Genomic DNA, 16,456 nt, shown 5'->3' with positions numbered 1-16,456 from the left:
CCTGCGCGGCAACAAAACATTGCACATGTCGCAGCAAAGATCCCGCGTGCTGCAACTAAGATCCAGTGCAGCCAAACAAATAAATAAAAATAAAATCAGGGGCTTCCCTGGTGGAGCAGTGGTTAAGAATCCACCTGCCAATGCAGGGGACACGGGTTCCAGCCCTGGTCCAGGAAGATCCTACATGCTGCAGAGCAACAAAGTTCATGCGCCACAACTACTGAGGCTGCACTCTAGAGCCCACGAGCCACAACTACTGAGACCACATGCCATGACTACTGAAGCCTGCGTGCCTAGAGCCCATGCCCCGCAACAAGAGAAGCCACTGCAATGAGAAGCCCGCACACCGCAACGAAGAGTAGCCCCGGCTTGCCACAACTAGAGAAAGCCCGTGCAGCAACGGAGACCCAACGCAGCCAAAAATAAATTAATTAAAATAAATAAATAAATAAAATAAAAGTGGAAGATGGAAATTACGGTGTGAGTAGGAGTTGATATTATTCCTTTTGGCTTTTTGGGCTCTGTGGTGTCCCTTCAACTGGAGCTGACAGAGCCCAGATCCAGGGTGAGCTGTGCCTGGGATTCCTGGGAGGAGAGGGGGGCTGTAAATGGGAGGGTTGGGGTTTTGTCCTCTAGCTAAGAAGCACAGAGACCTTGAAGGAATTCCTAACTTGAATGAGAATTAGAAGTCCAGGTTTCCTCTCTCATCACCATTCTGGCCTCTATTCTGACATATGACAGGTTAGCTGGTCCACATGGAGTAATGATGGAAGCCATAGGCTGCCCAGTGGTCAGGCCAGACCAAGCAGGCTACCCTAGGGAAGATCCGTGGCTGGTTCAGATCAGATTGTTAAGAACTCGAGTCAGCTACCTTCCTCCTGCCTTTTGAGTCCTCAAAACCATGCAACTCTTGTCTCTCTGACTATATCTCTTGTGACAAGCAAAAAGGGAAACTGAGGTTGGGCTGAATCAGTAACCACAGTAGGCTTTAGTGATAAGAGCTGGACTTCCCAGATCTCTGGGCCCCTGCCCATCTGTCTGTACAGCTCTCCTGGACTCTATCTTTTGATCTGTATCTCCCTGACTTGTTCATATTTTATATATTTTTTGGTCACCGTGCGGCTTGTGGGATCTTAGCTCCCGAACCAGGGACTGAACCCATGTCCATGGCAGTGAAAGCACATAGTCCTAACCACTGGACCACCAGGGAATTCCCTCCCTGACTTGTTCATGAACTTGAGAGCACAAGGAGTCATTCATTTCTTCATCTCCAGTGTCAAGCACTGTGCCCGTTAAATAGTAGTCGCTGTGTCACTCATTCAATAACTCTATGGGTCATTGTTCTAAGTGCTGGGATACAAAGTTGAACAAGCCAGACAAGGTCCCTACACTCATGGGGCTCATATTCTAGTGAGGAAGACAGACAGTAAAGATGTAAATCATGGGACTTCCCTGGTGGTCCAGGGGTTAAGAATCTGCCCTGCAATGCAGGGACGCCGCTTCTATCCCTGGTTGGGGAACTAAGATTCCACATGCCGCGGGGCAACTAAGCTTGTGCGCGGCAACTACTGAGCCTGCGCCACAACTAGAGAGAGAAGCCCGTGCGACGCAATGAAGAGCCCATTGCGCCACAACGGAAGATCCCGGGTGCCGCAACTAAGACTCAATGCAGCCAAAAATGAATAAATAAATATTTTTGGGCTTCCCTGGTGGCGCAGTGGTTGAGAGTCTGCCTGCCGATGCAGGGGACACGGGTTCGTGCCCCGGTCTGGGAAGATCGCACATGCCGCGGAGCGGCTGGGCCCGTGAGCCATGGCCGCTGAGCCTGCGCGTCCGGAGCCTGTGCTCTGCAATGGGAGAGGCCACAGCAGTGAGAGGCCCACGTACCACACACACAAAAATAAATAAATAAATAAATAAATAAATATTTTTTAAAAGATGTAAACCATGACAATTATAAATAATGAAAAATGCTGTGAAGGAAATTAAGCGTTGTGATGGGGGGAGGGATGTTACTTGAGAGATAAGGTGACAGGGAAGATCTGAGATCTAAGCTGAAACATGAAGGATGAAAAGAGCCTGACGGAGAATACCTTGCTTAATATACGCGTGGCAAGAATAGATGGATGGATGGATGGAGAGATGAACAGACAGACAAACCAACAGGGTAGATTCTGGTGTGAATCAGAGTCACGCTGTAGTACTCAGTCCCTAGTATGCTTAACACAAGAGAGGAGGGTGAGCAGGATGGGATGCAATGGGCCACAAATTCCCAACCTTGCTCTCACCTGAGCGCGCATTGAACAAGCGGATTGGGCCCTAGGGGCCGCTGGGGGGCGACCGAGAGCTCATTCGTTTCCCTTTAAGGCCGGGGCGGAAGACTGCGGTGAAGGGCCTTTGTGTCGGCGGGATAGAAATAGACCTGCCCCTTTAAGAGGGCGGAGACGCTGAGTGGCGGCGGCTTCGAAAGCGGCCTAGGACGCCAGCCGCAGCTTCCCGACCACCCACCTTCGGCCGCCACCTGGGCTGCAAAGACGCCTCTCTCCGAGCTCGCCCCAGAGACTCTGTCGCCCGGACTCTGACCCTGCCACCTGGACCAAGGCCGAGGCCCCGGTGACCCCTAGAGTCGGGATCTACCCGGCCAAGCCGCGGCCGCAGACCACCGGCCGTCGCCATGGTAATGCCCTGCCTGGGACCACCCGGCCGCCCGGTCTCCTGGCCGCAAGGACCTGCCTTCCGGGTTCCAGCCCCTCCCCCGTGCGAGCTGCAGGGCCGGGTTAGGGTTTAGGGGAGAGCTCGGTGGGGTCGGGAGGCCTGGGCCCTAGTCAGGGCTCGACATGGACACGCCCGGACCCTCAGGGAAGGCCTCTCCACTCACCTCCCTCTGGGCCTCAGTTTCCTGCCTCTTGCCTTCCATTTCATCTTGGAGAACTCCTGTTCATCCTTCCCGGTGTGCTCAAACGTCACGCCTCTTGGGCCCTCCTTCTCCCCCTAACCCTTCCAGTCTGATCCTTGACATGCCGGGATAGGTGTCCCTAACTATAGCTCTTGCTGCTCTGGCGTCTGAGGTTAGGCACAGCCCTTGACTCTAGGAGTGACACACTTTTAATGTTGGCCACAGCAGCTCTGCTGCCCAGAAAGAAGGACCTGAACAGTGGACTGGGAGGCATCCCACCCTCCTGGGACCCTAGCTTTTGGGTGTTGGATTAGATAAAAACTACTGGCTTGACTCTCAGAATCAAGGCCACTAGGCTGGGCATGCTTGGATTAATGGGAGTGTCCCTTATGTTTGACAAAGGTTCCAAACACCAAACCTTTGGGATGTTGCAAAATCCTTAGGCCCACTGCACAGTGCTGGGTCTAAAGAATGACGCAGGCTCCCGTGGGCAGTCTTCTCTTTGCTTCCTCCCTCTTATTACAAGATTAATGCAGGGCTTCCCTGATGGCGCAGTGGTTAGGAATCCGCCTGCCAATGCAGGGGACACGGGTTCGAGCCCTGGTCTGGTAAGATCCCACATGCCGCGGAGCAACTAAGCCCGTGCGCCACAACTGCTGAGCCCACGTGCCACAACTACTGAAGCCCGCGTGCCTAGAGCCCATGCTCTGCAACAAGAGAAGCCACCACAATGAGAAGCCTGCGCACTGCAACGAAGAGTAGCCCCTGCTCGCCGCAACTAGAGAAAGCCCACACGCAGCAACGAAGACCCAACACAGCCAAAAAAAAAAAAAAAAAAAAAACCAAATAAATAAATCTTAAAAAAAAAGATTAATGCAAATGGACCTGAGTGAATTATTTTACAAGAAAGGATTCAAAGTCATCTAAGTCTTTAAGTAAATCCCATCTCTTCTCTCCTCATCGCTTATTCCTCCCCCCAACACTAGCAGAAAAACAAACAAACAGAAAACAGTAAACCTGATGGTCTTGTTAGAATTGGGAAAAAGCAGAGTGAGGACAGAATGTACTTGCAAACGGTATTTCTCCTCCAACCTCAATTGCTTTGTTTTCCTTTCAGGCATGCAGTCTGCAGAAGCTGTTTGCTGTGGAAGAGGAGTTTGAAGATGAGGTAAAAAAGTGTTGGTGAACAGAGATGGCAGAGAAGGTCTTAAGATGTAAACACCCAGGCCCAGAACCCAAGTTTCCTTTTACTTGACATGTGTATCTTTTTTTGTCTGTGAGAGGCTGAGAAATGATGAGAATTGTAAACAACCCACTTAACTGTCTTAGAAACAAATGAAAAACCAGAAGGATGAGCTGCTTAACTGTCATACCTTTAGATTATAAGGGCCCTTGCCCGGAAGCTGTGTCACGTAGATGATTGGATCCACCTTCACGATGACATACTTTTTTTTAATATAAATTTATTTATTTATTCATTTATTTTTTGGCTGCGTTGGGTCTTCGTTGCTGTAGGCGGGCTTTCTCTAGTTGCAGCGAGCGGGGGCTGCTCTTTGTTGGGGTGTGTGGGCTTCTCATTGCGGTGGCTTCTCTTTGTTGTGGAGCCCAGGCTCTAGGCATGTGGGCTCAGTAGTGGTGGCTCACGGGCTCTAGAACGCAGGCTCAGTAGTTGTGGCACATGGGCTTAGTTGCTCCACTGCATGTGGGATCTTCCTGGACCAGGGCTCGAACCCGTGTCCCCTGCATTGGCAGGCGGATTCTTAACCACTGAGCCACCAGGGAAGCCCCACGATGATGTACTTGATGTGGGAAGAAAATTTAGGGAGAGTCAGAGAGAGCACAGTTACTGGACAGCAGGAGGCCTGGGGTCACCAACTGGCTACCTGAGCCAGGGCAAAGTACTGCATTCTGTGGCCTTCCATTTTCTCTCCTATCACACATGATGGCCGTTCTTCTGCCATAAACATGCTTCCCTTCCCCCTCTCTCCTCAGAAGATGACACGTTAGACTAGATCTGAAGCTGGCATGTTAGAATCACCTCTGCCGAGGCCCTACCACGTACCAGTTACATCAGAATTTCTGGGAATGGGCGCAGGCAGGGGTATTTCTAATCTCTGGGTGCAGCCAGAGACTGCTGAACTAGTGATCTGCACAGCTGTCTTCCCACTCAGATCGAACAGATATAGTTTCATCTAGGAGGCCCAAAATTGCTATCTCAAATCCTTTTCAGAAAGAAACAGGATTTAAGTGAGTAAATCTCCAAAAGGTAAATTAAATTGCTTAAGAATACAGCACCAGGGGCTTGCCTGGTGGCGCAGTGGCTAAGAACCCGCCTGCCAGTGCAGGGGACACCAGTTCCATCCCTGGTCCAGGAAGATCCCACATGCCGCAGAGCAACTAAGCCCGTGTGCCACAACTACTGAGCCTGCTCTCCGGAGCCCACGAGCCACAACTACTGAGCCCGCGTGCCACAAATATTGAAGCCCACGTGCCTAAAGCCCGAGCTCCGCAACAAGAGAGACCACTGCAATGAGAAGCCCGCACACTGCAACGAAGAGTAGCCCCTGCTCGATGCAACCAGAGAAAGCCCGTGTGCGGCAACAAAGACTGAACGCAGCCAAATAAATAAAAAAATAAATAGATGAAAAAGAAAGACTACGACACCAGCAGCCAGGATGGCCTCCTGACTCCAGTCTAATGTACATGGAAACTATTAAACTACATTTATAGACTAGAGTTGCTCTAGTTTATCAATGACAAGCCATTCAAACCTACTTTTTTGTCTCCCAGTGATTTGCTTTAAAAATCACATTTAGAATTTGTCCGGATGCCTAATTGGTGCCTAGTGAGATGGTGAATGCTGCACCAGGGGCCCTTCTGGCAGCCACAGTCCCATGCTTCCCTTCCTCTGAGGCTTTTGGAACCCGAGGTTTGAAGGGAAAAACAGACCTTCCTCAGATCTCTTAAAATTCCATCTCTGGCTTGTCTCATTCATTGAGGCCCCAAGACATAGTGACAAAGGCACTTATGGGTCCCAGTCCTGGTTCTGTGAAGTTACTTAACCTCTCTGAGTCTCCGTTTCTGTATCCATAAAACAGGGACAATAATAGTACCTATTCATAGGGTCATCATGAGAACTCATGGAGAGAATTCTGGTAAAATGTTTACATGGTACCTGGCACCCAGTGAGGTTTTTCAAATGTTAGATTTTGTTATCACTTGGGGACTTGATTTTTGTTTTTACAAATAATTCAAAACTGCCAGGTTTGTCAAGGAGATATGCGTCCTTGTCTTTGTCTTTCAGCTTTGGAGATGTGTAATTACGGGCTGAAAAAAATGACCCTCCTGGGTCTTACCAGGTCATGGTAGGACTGCTAGGCTAGTAATGGAATTAAGAGTGAAGGACTCTGACAGCTCAAGTTTCTGTTCCATGACCAGTCCCTTTCCCCCTTCCCAAGACAGATGACATCATGTCTGAGAGTGAGCTCTTCAGCGGAAAAGGGCTGCATCACCTCCCAGGGTCATCAGGATTTTCTTGCTGTTGTAATTATAATATCATTATTACTAAGTCCTAAGGTAGTCCTGTTAGAGTATGCTACTCTCCTGATAGTACACGAAGCAAGAAAGATCCTTTCTCTAGCCTGGACAGTCCAGTGCAGCAGCGGGGGGTGGGGGTGGAGGGGACCTTCCTGTCAGTTAAATCAGCAGTTCTGACACCTTCAGAACAGGTCTGTTGCTCTTGAAGGTGTCAATCTCCCCTTGCTTCCCAACCGGAATCCATACCTCATTTACCTGCCTGAAAAGCTATATTTAACTTCTATCTATTTTGCAGGCTCCAAGGACTCTCTGGCTTACTGAAGACTAAGCGTGTGCGTGCGCGTGTGCGTGTGCGTGTGTGTGTGTGTGTGTGTGTGTGGTGGGGGTGAGGAGTGGGTGGAGGACAGGCAGCAGGACCAGATGGATAGATGCCTAGTGCACAGGTTTGACACCACGAAGCTAGTTTCCTTGAGATGGGTGTGTGACCTTGGATGATTTGTTTGACTCCTGGGTGACCTGGTTCCTTTGCTTCTCCTACTGTTCCCCCAACTGCCGCCACCACCCCTCGCCACCCCTCACCTGAGACTGAAGAAAGAGAGAAGCTACCTGAAGACTTAGCCTTAGAATGCGTCTAGTAGAAGCCTCGTTGTGGGCTTCTGGGCAAGGTCAAAGGTGGTGAGAGAGTCCACCACTGCCTTTCACACCTTGGTTTCTTGTTTGCGAGTATTTGCACACACAGACACACCACATACCCGAAACAGTGAAAGCAGAGTGTTTCTTGATTTCCAGATGCCAAGGCCTGCTGTCTCTGCTTCTTTGTAGGATTTCTTGTCAGCTGTGGAGGATGCAGAGAACCAGTTCGTTGGCTCACGGCCTGTGAATGCTGGGTGCCTGCGACCTGTCTCTTCCCGGCCACAGGAGGCCCAGCTACTGCCATGCCCCACTGCTCCTTCAGAGGCTGCGGGCCTGCCAGCCCTGGGACTCCGCCTTTCTACCTCCGGCATGCCCAGGGCCGTTGAAGGTCCACCTTCCACAGGAACAGCTCCCCTAAGGCCTGTCTCAATGTCCAGCAGCTGGACTGGCAATCAGGGAAGAGTGACACTGACAGAAGTGCTCAGTGAGACCCCAGTAAGACCCCAGTCCTCAGTCTCCCACCCCCAGCTCACCTTCAAGAGCAAACAGCAGGTGATTGGTGGCTTTGAGGGGCCTGAACAAGATGAATTTGATAAGGTCCTGGCAAGCATGGAGCTGGAGGGCCCCGTCATGGAGCTGGAACTTGGAGTTAGCGGTGAGGCCACAGGAATCCTGCCCACCTGGTGGCGGGAGGACTCAACATTGGCTAAAAAGGCCCGGGCAGCTGATCTGAGCAGACCTTGCCAAAAGGGGCCCATGCCTGCAACCCACATAGCTGGTATCCCGTCAGCTCGGGATGTGCCCCCGGATCCTGTTGTCCGCTGTGGGACTCCACAGTCCCACTTGAGGCCTGGTGCCACGTGTAGCCTTCCTGTCCCAACTGCCTCGGTGGTTCGCGGTCAGCAGCCCCATTGGGAGGTCTCTCCCGGTGGTCCCCCTCCTCAAGCGCCCCAGCCTCTCCAAGCTGCTGGCAGGCTCGTTCAGAGCAGCCCTCAAAATCATTTCCCTGATCAGCCATTCCCGTCTCCAAATGCCTGCTTAACTGGCAAACCTCATTTTCTTACACCACAAACTCCCAACTCAAGCTGTGCTACTCCCTCAAGGACTATCTCTGGATTATTTCCTTGGGGGCCCTTCCAGCCCCGAGCTCCAGCATCTTCTGTCAAGTCTCCTGTCAGCACCCTGAAGGGCCCCCGTCCTTCCCCAGTCCTTCAAGCTGCTCTGCAGACGCCCATCGTCACGAACCACCTGGTGCGGCTGGTCACTGCTGCCAACCGGACACCCCAGCAGCCCGCTTGCACTTCCACCCGCGCCAAAACACGCCGCTTCCCCGGCCCAGCAGGGCTCCTGCCTCACCAGGTGAGTGACGGCTTCTCTCTGGCCAGAGCCTGAGCTCCCCAGGCTGCTGGGGGCCCAGGAGAGCAGCAGAGTCCCAGAGGATCTTCACGCCCCCCCAGGAAGGGGAGGAAGGAAGTGCAGAGAGGGAGCGCTTCCAAAGCTGTGGAGGAATTCAGAAGAAGTGGGAAGAATTGAATGCTTGAAAACCCACATGCGAGATGCTTAAGGCTTGAGAATGTCACAATTTCCATACGTTTGTTGAACATCTACTGTTTCCTAGCACCAGGGCAGAAAGATTCATTCACTTATATTTGCTAAAGACTGGTATGTGTTGGGCACTTTGCTTGGACCTGAGAATACAGAGATTAACATAGAAATAGTTCCCGTCCTAAGGAGCTTCCAGGAGAGTGGAAGAAGCAGACACAAACGATTACACATAAAAGGCACAGGGAGAGTAGAGGTCATTCCCTGGGTGCTGGGGAGACACTGGGCTCCTTGGGCTTGCTGCGTGGGCTCTGGAGGGATGAGTAGGAGGTTTACGGAGGTGTGTGTCAGGAGGCTGTGTCTTGGAGGACATTTCAGCAGTGGAAAGACGGGAGAGCGTGTGCAAAGGCACAGATGCTCTGGGAGAGCCACAGAATCGCTCGTAGCTGGTGTGGGGTCAGTGTGGGGGAGTTGGGGCTGAGCTGTGTGTGTAGATTTCGGCAGCAGTGGAGAGACAGGGTCCATCAAACTACTCTTGGGTCAGATCCCAGATAATTGGACTCCGAGGATCCGGTCTGGTTGTAATAGGTTACCCCCTTTCCTCACATTTGAAGCGTGTTTGAAAAGATTCCTGCCTGTTAACTTGCTCTTCCCTGGCACTTTTAAGAGAAATCCAAGGAGACCTGGGATGGACCTCTGTAGGGAAGGATGAGGTCCCTGAGAAGGGGTGTGGGGAAAGCTGCCCTTTTACTCATCTCGGGCCTCTCTATTCAAGTCATCGCCCCCGTCAGGAAGCCCTGGGGTTTGTTCCTGGGCCAGCTCTAGCTTCCTCACACTCCCAAAATGATCCCCAAAGCATCTTTTTTGAGCTGCCAGCGAGGCTCCTGAGACTTCCTTAGGAGAGATGTACTACGTGTTAATTGTCCCTGGTAGTTTCCTGAACTCATTATGTAACCCAGACAAGAAGCCGTACTTGTAAATAACAGCTGCTGAGCTTGCTCTCGCCTTCTCCTCTGTCCCCTTGTAGTACAGTGGGAAAAATCTGGACGACATCATGGTTTCCACGCCCCAGACTCCGACTCATGGTGCTCTGGCTAAATTCCGGACAGAGGTAACTAATTCCATGCAAATGTTAACTTCCTGGGGATCGTTCAAGAGTGAGGGACATCCCTACATGTCTCAGTAGCTGAGGATCAGCGTCTGTGCTGCTCGGCCCGTTCGCTGGGGTCATACGCCACAGGGCATTTGGGGAGGTGGCAATTTTCCTGGCATAAAGTGAAGCCTATCCTGATGCCAAAGGGGTGTGAACCGATACCTTGAGTCCAGCCTTCTTTCCCAGCTAAGAAAGAAAGGCCCAGCTAACTCCATCTTCCCTCAGAGGAGGAGAGTGTAACAGTTGTTGAAATTGTATCTCAGGAACGCTGCCTTTCAGGTTTCTGGGAATCAAGCTGGGAAGGATCTGGCTTCATCTTGCCTCTGGTGGGTTCCCTCTTGGTGGGTGAGACCCAGCCTCCCTCCTCCCTGGGATTCTGGTTGACCTGCTCTGCTCCCAGACCCACTTTTGCTTTTAATTCTCTCTAGAAGTTTTTCTCTTTGCTGTAGCTCTGCAGATCCACCAGTCCATTTCAGCTCCAAAGCAATAAATACTCACCTGGATTCAAAGCTTTTTTTTTTTTTTTTTTTTTTTGCGGTACGCGGGCCTCTCACCATTGTGGCCTCTCCTGTTGCGGAGCACAGGCTCCGGACGCACAGGCCCAGCGGCCATGGCTCACGGGTCCCAAAGCATTTTTTAATATAATAAGGTGAATAGTTAAAGCCAGAGGCATCCCAGATAAAATATAATTGGTTTCAAAATTGCCTGGAAGCCTATAAATATATGTGGGAGCTCCCTAGCCCTAAGACTTTGCAAGTCCATTGTAAGAGACAAGCATAGATAGCCTTTTGCATTAATGTAATTAAAGTCAGGGCCTGATTTAAAGTAAACAAATGCCTCAGTGAAAGTACTTTTGCTAGTGTACCTTTGCTATTGCTTCTCAGTGAAAGATGTGATATGCCACAAGGTTTCACACACCATTTTCTGAACTTGGAGATACACGAAGGGAGAGAATGTGGCCACCGTGCTGCAGGGAATTCACCCTTGCTCTCCCACCCCTCTATCCCAGCTCAGGCAAGGCCTCTAGCAAAGCGGACCTGTTAATGCAGGCTCCCCTTCTGCTCTGTTGTGCCAGATTGTTACTAGTTCCCAGGCATCAGTGGAGGAGGACTTTGGGCGAGGGCCCTGGCTGACCATGAAATCTGCTCTGGGCCTGGATGAGAGAGACCCTACCTGTTTCCTCTGTACCTACAGCATCATCATGGTGCTGCGGAAGGTAAGGGTCCTGGGTGCTGAGACCCAAAGGGAAGACCATTTTTATCCCTTTCACCAACCTCCTGCCCTGCTCCACCTTAGGAAAGGGGCTCTCTGTTTGCTCCCTGCTACCCCAGGCCTGTCTCTGAGTGGCAACGTGAAGCCGCTTTGGTTGTATCTTCCACTCACCTGCCTTTTCACAGTATCTGGCATAGGTGGAGGTGGGTTATGGGCATGTCTCTGCACATCTGGGCCCTGAATGGGGTAGGGTAAACACACTGCTACCCCTAGAGCTCCCCAGAGGTCAAAGGTCACGTGCAGACGCACGTTAGTACATGTGCTGACGTACTCCTGCCTGTGGCCTGTGAGATGCAGCTCTATATGAATACATACACATAAACACACAAAAGAAAGGGGGCAGGGCAGACAAATGAAAGGCCCGCAGCTTCAGGTCTGCCAGAGGGAGATGGGATGAGCCCTCTAGACTGCCCCTTGGCCCTCTGAAAAGGAAGACCATCACCACACCAGTGCTCTGTCCCCCTCCCTGGGTTGCCCTGGCACACTTGGGAACCTTACAGGTGGGACGCGGCTGGCTCAGCAAATGCCTCTCCTTGTAACCAGGCAGCCCTGAAGCAGCTGCCCAGGAACAAAGTCCCCAACATGGCAGTGATGATCAAGTCCCTGACCCGGAGCACAGTGGACGCCAGTGCGGTTTTCAAGGACCCCACGGGTGAGGAGTTAAGTCCTGGGAGTGTCTGACGAGTGGCCGCATTGAGGTCAGGAGGTGAGGAGGAGCCGCCCTCTCCATCTGCAGTTAGGAAAATTGAGGCAGTGTCCAGCCCCCTTCCCAGCCGGGGCCCAGGCCAGTCACTGTGCTGCCCTTGGCCCTGATACTGATGGGCGGTGTGGTGTTTGCAGGAGAGATGCAGGGCACGGTGCACAGGTTGCTGCTGGAGACACGCCAGAATGAGCTGAAGCCTGGCTCAGTGCTGCTGCTAAAGCAGGTACGGGAGCTCCAGGTGGGGACCTGCTCTCCCGCCCCCCGCCCTGGAGAAAGCCCCGGGTTGTCTCTCTGGCTCCCTGCCCTCCCAGGGCCCAGGCAGAGAGTGGCTGCCCTAGTGCAAGCCCTTGGCTCACTGGAGCCGAGTAAAGGCCTGGCTGCCATCCTTCAGGGGGCGGATGGGGCTGGAGGTCGTGCTGTGAGGGGCCGAGGATGGGGTACGCAGTTCTACTCTGGCAGCAGGGCTGCGGCAGGAGTGATTTCTGTGACCCTGGTGCAGAGGCTAGCAAGGGTGAGGCAGGCGGGACTGGGTGGCCGTCCGGCAGCACCTAGCGCTCTGTCAGGACATTGGACACCTTCCCCCCCTTTCTCTACTCCAGATCGGAGTGTTCTCTCCTTCACTCCGAAATCACTACCTCAACGTGACGCCCAACAACCTGGTCCACGTTTATAGCCCAGATTCTGGGGATGGGAACTTCCTCAAGCCATCTCAGCCCTTCCCCAAGGTAAGAGGAGCAAGATGGAGTGGGCGTGGGTAGGGCCGCTTTCCGCCTGGGTCTTCTGATTTCTTCCCCTCCTCTATCCTGGGGAGCAGGGATGTGAAGTGGACAGTTGCCCTGAGGTGAAAAGATGCCCTTTGGGGACAGGGCCATCTCCTCCTGTCCCTGGTCCAGCCACCTGCCAGATGGCACAGTAACAGGACCTAGAGGAGCAGCTGGCTTCTGGGTGGATCCCTGAGTGTCTGATGGCAGACCTGAACATTGGAGAACATGGGAGTCACCTGAGAACTAACCGAGTTGAGGGTCCACGATGGGGTGGGGCCCTCAGTGAGTGACTGAGGGTTGGATTTGCTGCAGGTGGCAGTGCAGAGAACAGACAGCTACAGATGGTCTGTCAGGTGAGCCAGCACTTGCTCTGTATCTTCCCTCCTGGTTTCCACCTCTGCTAGGTGAGGGGGCGCCGGCCCAGAACTCCTTTGGGAGCCAAGGGAGGCTGGGTTCCAGGCAGTTCCACTCCAGGGTGAGGGTGCAGGGCCCGGCCTTGACTTGACACACAGTGTCCCGTCTGTGGCCACCCCCACCTTCCTGGGATCCTGGGTTGTCGTCATGACCTGGCCTGGGGGTCAGGAGACCTAGGTCATGGCCCTGCTCTGCTGGGAATTTGTAACATGACCTTGGGCAAGTCCTGTCCCCTCCCCTGCTGTTGCTTTGTCTATAAAATGAGTGGGTTAGACTAGATGACATCTACTCAAGTTACATGTTTAGTTCTAACTTGCTGCTTCTCATCTTTTTCCCTAACCTTCTTCATTCTCTCAATATCACCCCACTTCTAAAAAAAGCATCTTGATTTCCATTTTTTTTTTTTAATTATTTTTTTGGCTGCGTTGCATCTTTGTTGCTGCGCGTGGCTTTCTCTAGTTGCGGCGAGCGGGGGCTACTCTTCACTGCAGTGCGCAGGCTTCTCATTGCAGTGGCTTCTAGTTGCGGAGCGCAGGCTCTAGGGCGCACGGGCTTCAGTAGTTGCAGCGCATGGGCTCAGTAGTTGTGGCTCGCAGGCTCAGTAGTTGTGGCTCACGGGTTTAGTTGCTCCACGACATGTGGGATCTTCCCGGACCGGGGCTCGAACCTGTGTCCCCTGCATTGGCAGGTGAATTCTTAACCACTGCGCCACCAGGGAAGCCCCATCTTGATTTCCTTTTAAATTTCAAGTCAGCCCAGGAATTCCCTGGTGGTCCAGTGGTTAGGACTGTGTGCTTCCACTGCAGGGGGCACGGGTTCGATCCCTGGCCAGGGAACTAAGATGCCCCTCGCTGCAAGGTGTGGCCAAAAAAAAAAAAAAAAAAAATTTCAAGTCATCCGTACTTGTTGAAAAAAATTGTACAGAATAAAGCAATGTGAAACTGACCCTTCTCCACTTCCATTCCCTAGGGCTAACCATGGTTAACAGGTTTAATTACTAATTTTAATTACCTGTTCATATATTAGTTAGTTTGGGGATTGTTAACAGCTCATTTTTAATTCCAGGCTAACTCCTCAGCATAATTCTGAATGGCGTCTTCACTCTCTGCTCCAGTTATAGAGATTCCCTAAAACATCAGATACCAGCAGAATTAGAAAAGAAAGTCGGCCAAAAGTTTTCTGTTTTTCTTTTATTTTTTTAACTGTCTGCTGTTTGGGGTGTTTGGCGTTTCAGCCCCCTCCCCACAGCATGGGCCTGGGTGACTGGCCGCTGCCACGTTCCTCTCTCCTGTCTTTCCTGAGCCCCCACCTATTCCTTTGAGGTTGTTTGGGCAGAACTGTCCAGAGGATTTCAGGGGCACAGGTATTGGTAACCAGATCCTCTGTCCCCAGGATCCAGGAAGCTTCCATGAACGCCTCCAGCATGAGACCGAGAAGCCTGGGAAAGGCCTCAGAATAGCACAGAACCCAGAGGCAGGGGCATCACCTGAGAAAGAACTACTCCCAGAAGCAGGTAAGGCCGTCAGCCCACCCAGGAGCAAAAGAGGTTCTCCTTCTATTTCCTCTTGAATAGCTCAGCCAGATTGTTCCTCCTCCTGTGAGTCTTTGGATCTTACAGAATCTTAACAGAAATCCGATGTGGTGTGTTCTCTGGCGAGGCTGCAGGCCACAAACTAATTAACACAAAGAATGTGAACCAAAGCGCCCCAGTTTCCAGGCCCTGTGCTGTTAGCCACAGGGGGAGATAGACCGGCACCGTCCTTGAGGCTTCTGTGGCCTGATGGCCAGACCTCAGAGGCAGATTTCCCCATAGTGACTAAGCTCCAAGGCCCTCCAGGCGGTGCTGCGGGGCAAACATCCATGAGGTTAGGGTGGGACCAGGATACAGACCTGAGAGGCCCAAATACAGACCTTTGAGGGGAGGGCCAACTTGTTCCTCAGGAGGGAGCCTTACCCGGGTGAAGCTAACACAGTCCAGGTCTGGTCCTTAGCTCTTTGATTCAACCCTGTTTGGCCCCAAAGTTCATGGGATTATGGATAGGTGTCTCGACGTTAACCAAATTTCACAGTAGACCAATGGATAAACCACAAAGCCCGTTTCTTTATATTGTATGAAAAAGTATCTACCCTGTATGCTGGAATCTTCTCTAGAATCTTGCACTGTCTCCTTGGAAGTCAGCTTGATGACAAGCCGAACCATCATCAGCAGGTTGCTGGTGGTCACAGTATAAGCGTGAGGCGAGTTGCCTGTAGAATGTGTGGTTGGTGTCATATCTCCACTGTAGGGACAGACCTGCCGGGCAGGCAGCTGCTGGTGGTGGCCGGGCAGCACTAGGAGACACAAATGCGGATTCCTGCTATGATTCCCATTTTCCTAGGCTCACACTGGCTGGCTCACTCCCCTTCATTTAACCTAGTGTTTCTTCAGACGGTCACAGTGTAGCTAGTGAGGGGCAACTTTTTTTGTTATAATCAAATTGCAGTCCTGCTTCCCTGAGTACAGTGCTGGTCACCCTAATTAAATTTGAATGCCCCAAAACTGACTTCTGTCCTTCCAGCAGCAGTGTTTATCGAGTGGGAGCTGGCCTCTGCAGGTATAGTTTCCAGCCGGACTGACTCTAGGGCTGCCTGATCCCGTCCATTCAGCGGGAGTTTTCTAGTTGGAAGCTAGGGCTCTGGTGTCAAACGGATGCTACTTGGGGAAGTTGTTGACCTCTGTAAACCCTGTTCTCTCAGGTAAAGTGGGGATTCTAACATGAACTACCACGAGATGCCCTTTAAAGGGGCCCCGTGAGACCGAAATGAAGTGATGAGTATAACGTGGACAGCCCTGTGCTGGCACCCAGCATGCCCCCGGTACGTGTTAGCTGCCCTTGTTAACAGTCAGAGTAGCAGTAGGGCTTACTGAGGTCAGCTCTGTTTCCAAGTTCTCAGACAGAAGCACCCCATCCAAGAACTGTAGTCGGGGACAGTTACTTTTGTCCCCTCTGCCTACGAGGCACTTTGGGGGAGGGGACGATGATGTCTCCCACTCTGCAGATGAGAAACCAGGTTAATGAACTGTGTGATTCTGAACACATCTAGTGACTCTTCCTGGCCTTCTTTCTCCCTCTGTCCAACGCAGAGGTTGCACTAGGGGACCTCTGCTCAGGCACTGTGCCTCTGGATGGAAAGAGGAGCCATGAAGGCCCGAGGGGAGCCTCTTTCTTAGCAAAGTGGCCCGGGCGTTTTGCCTCTGCCTTTGTTGTGTGTGGGTATGTGGGGGGCAGAGGGGAGGTGGAAGGCGGGCCGGCCTCAGGCCCGTCAGTGTGGGTGCTGGCGGCTGGGCGAGCCACCTTCCTGACAGCCCTCCTGAGGGGCGGGAGCCTTGGCTCTGAGTCACGTGGAGCCCTAATATTATCACTAAGTCTCCCCGCCCTCTCTCCCCCCCCTACCCCGCAGATGACCTAGATGGACTCCTGAGCGAGCTCCCTGAGGACTTCTTCTGTGGCACCAGCAGTTGGGACTCCCCCAAGGCAGGGCACCCCCCATGAGCCGGCAGC

At 52.3% G+C, this 16,456-nt stretch overlaps 1 protein-coding gene across 1 annotated transcript; it reads left to right on the top strand.

Moving 5' to 3' along the window:
• Nucleotides 1-2,674: 2,674 nt before the first annotated feature.
• On the top strand, nt 2,675-16,447 carry HROB (homologous recombination factor with OB-fold; the record flags this gene model as incomplete). Its single annotated transcript, XM_082678802.1, has 10 exons — nt 2,675-2,776; nt 4,014-4,064; nt 7,256-8,425; nt 9,636-9,719; nt 10,837-10,977; nt 11,577-11,685; nt 11,874-11,959; nt 12,336-12,461; nt 14,307-14,427; nt 16,356-16,447. 10 exons carry the CDS (start codon nt 2,675-2,677, stop codon nt 16,445-16,447), a joined length of 2,082 nt encoding a protein of 693 aa, XP_082534928.1.
• Between the last annotated feature and the right edge of the window lie 9 nt (nt 16,448-16,456).

The sequence above is a fragment of the Grampus griseus genome (genome assembly GCF_964374135.1).
Source record: "Grampus griseus genome assembly, chromosome: 20".
Lineage (NCBI taxonomy): Eukaryota > Metazoa > Chordata > Mammalia > Artiodactyla > Delphinidae > Grampus > Grampus griseus.
Note: the sequence above shows the minus strand (reverse complement) of the source record. Positions and strands in the feature narration are given on the sequence as shown.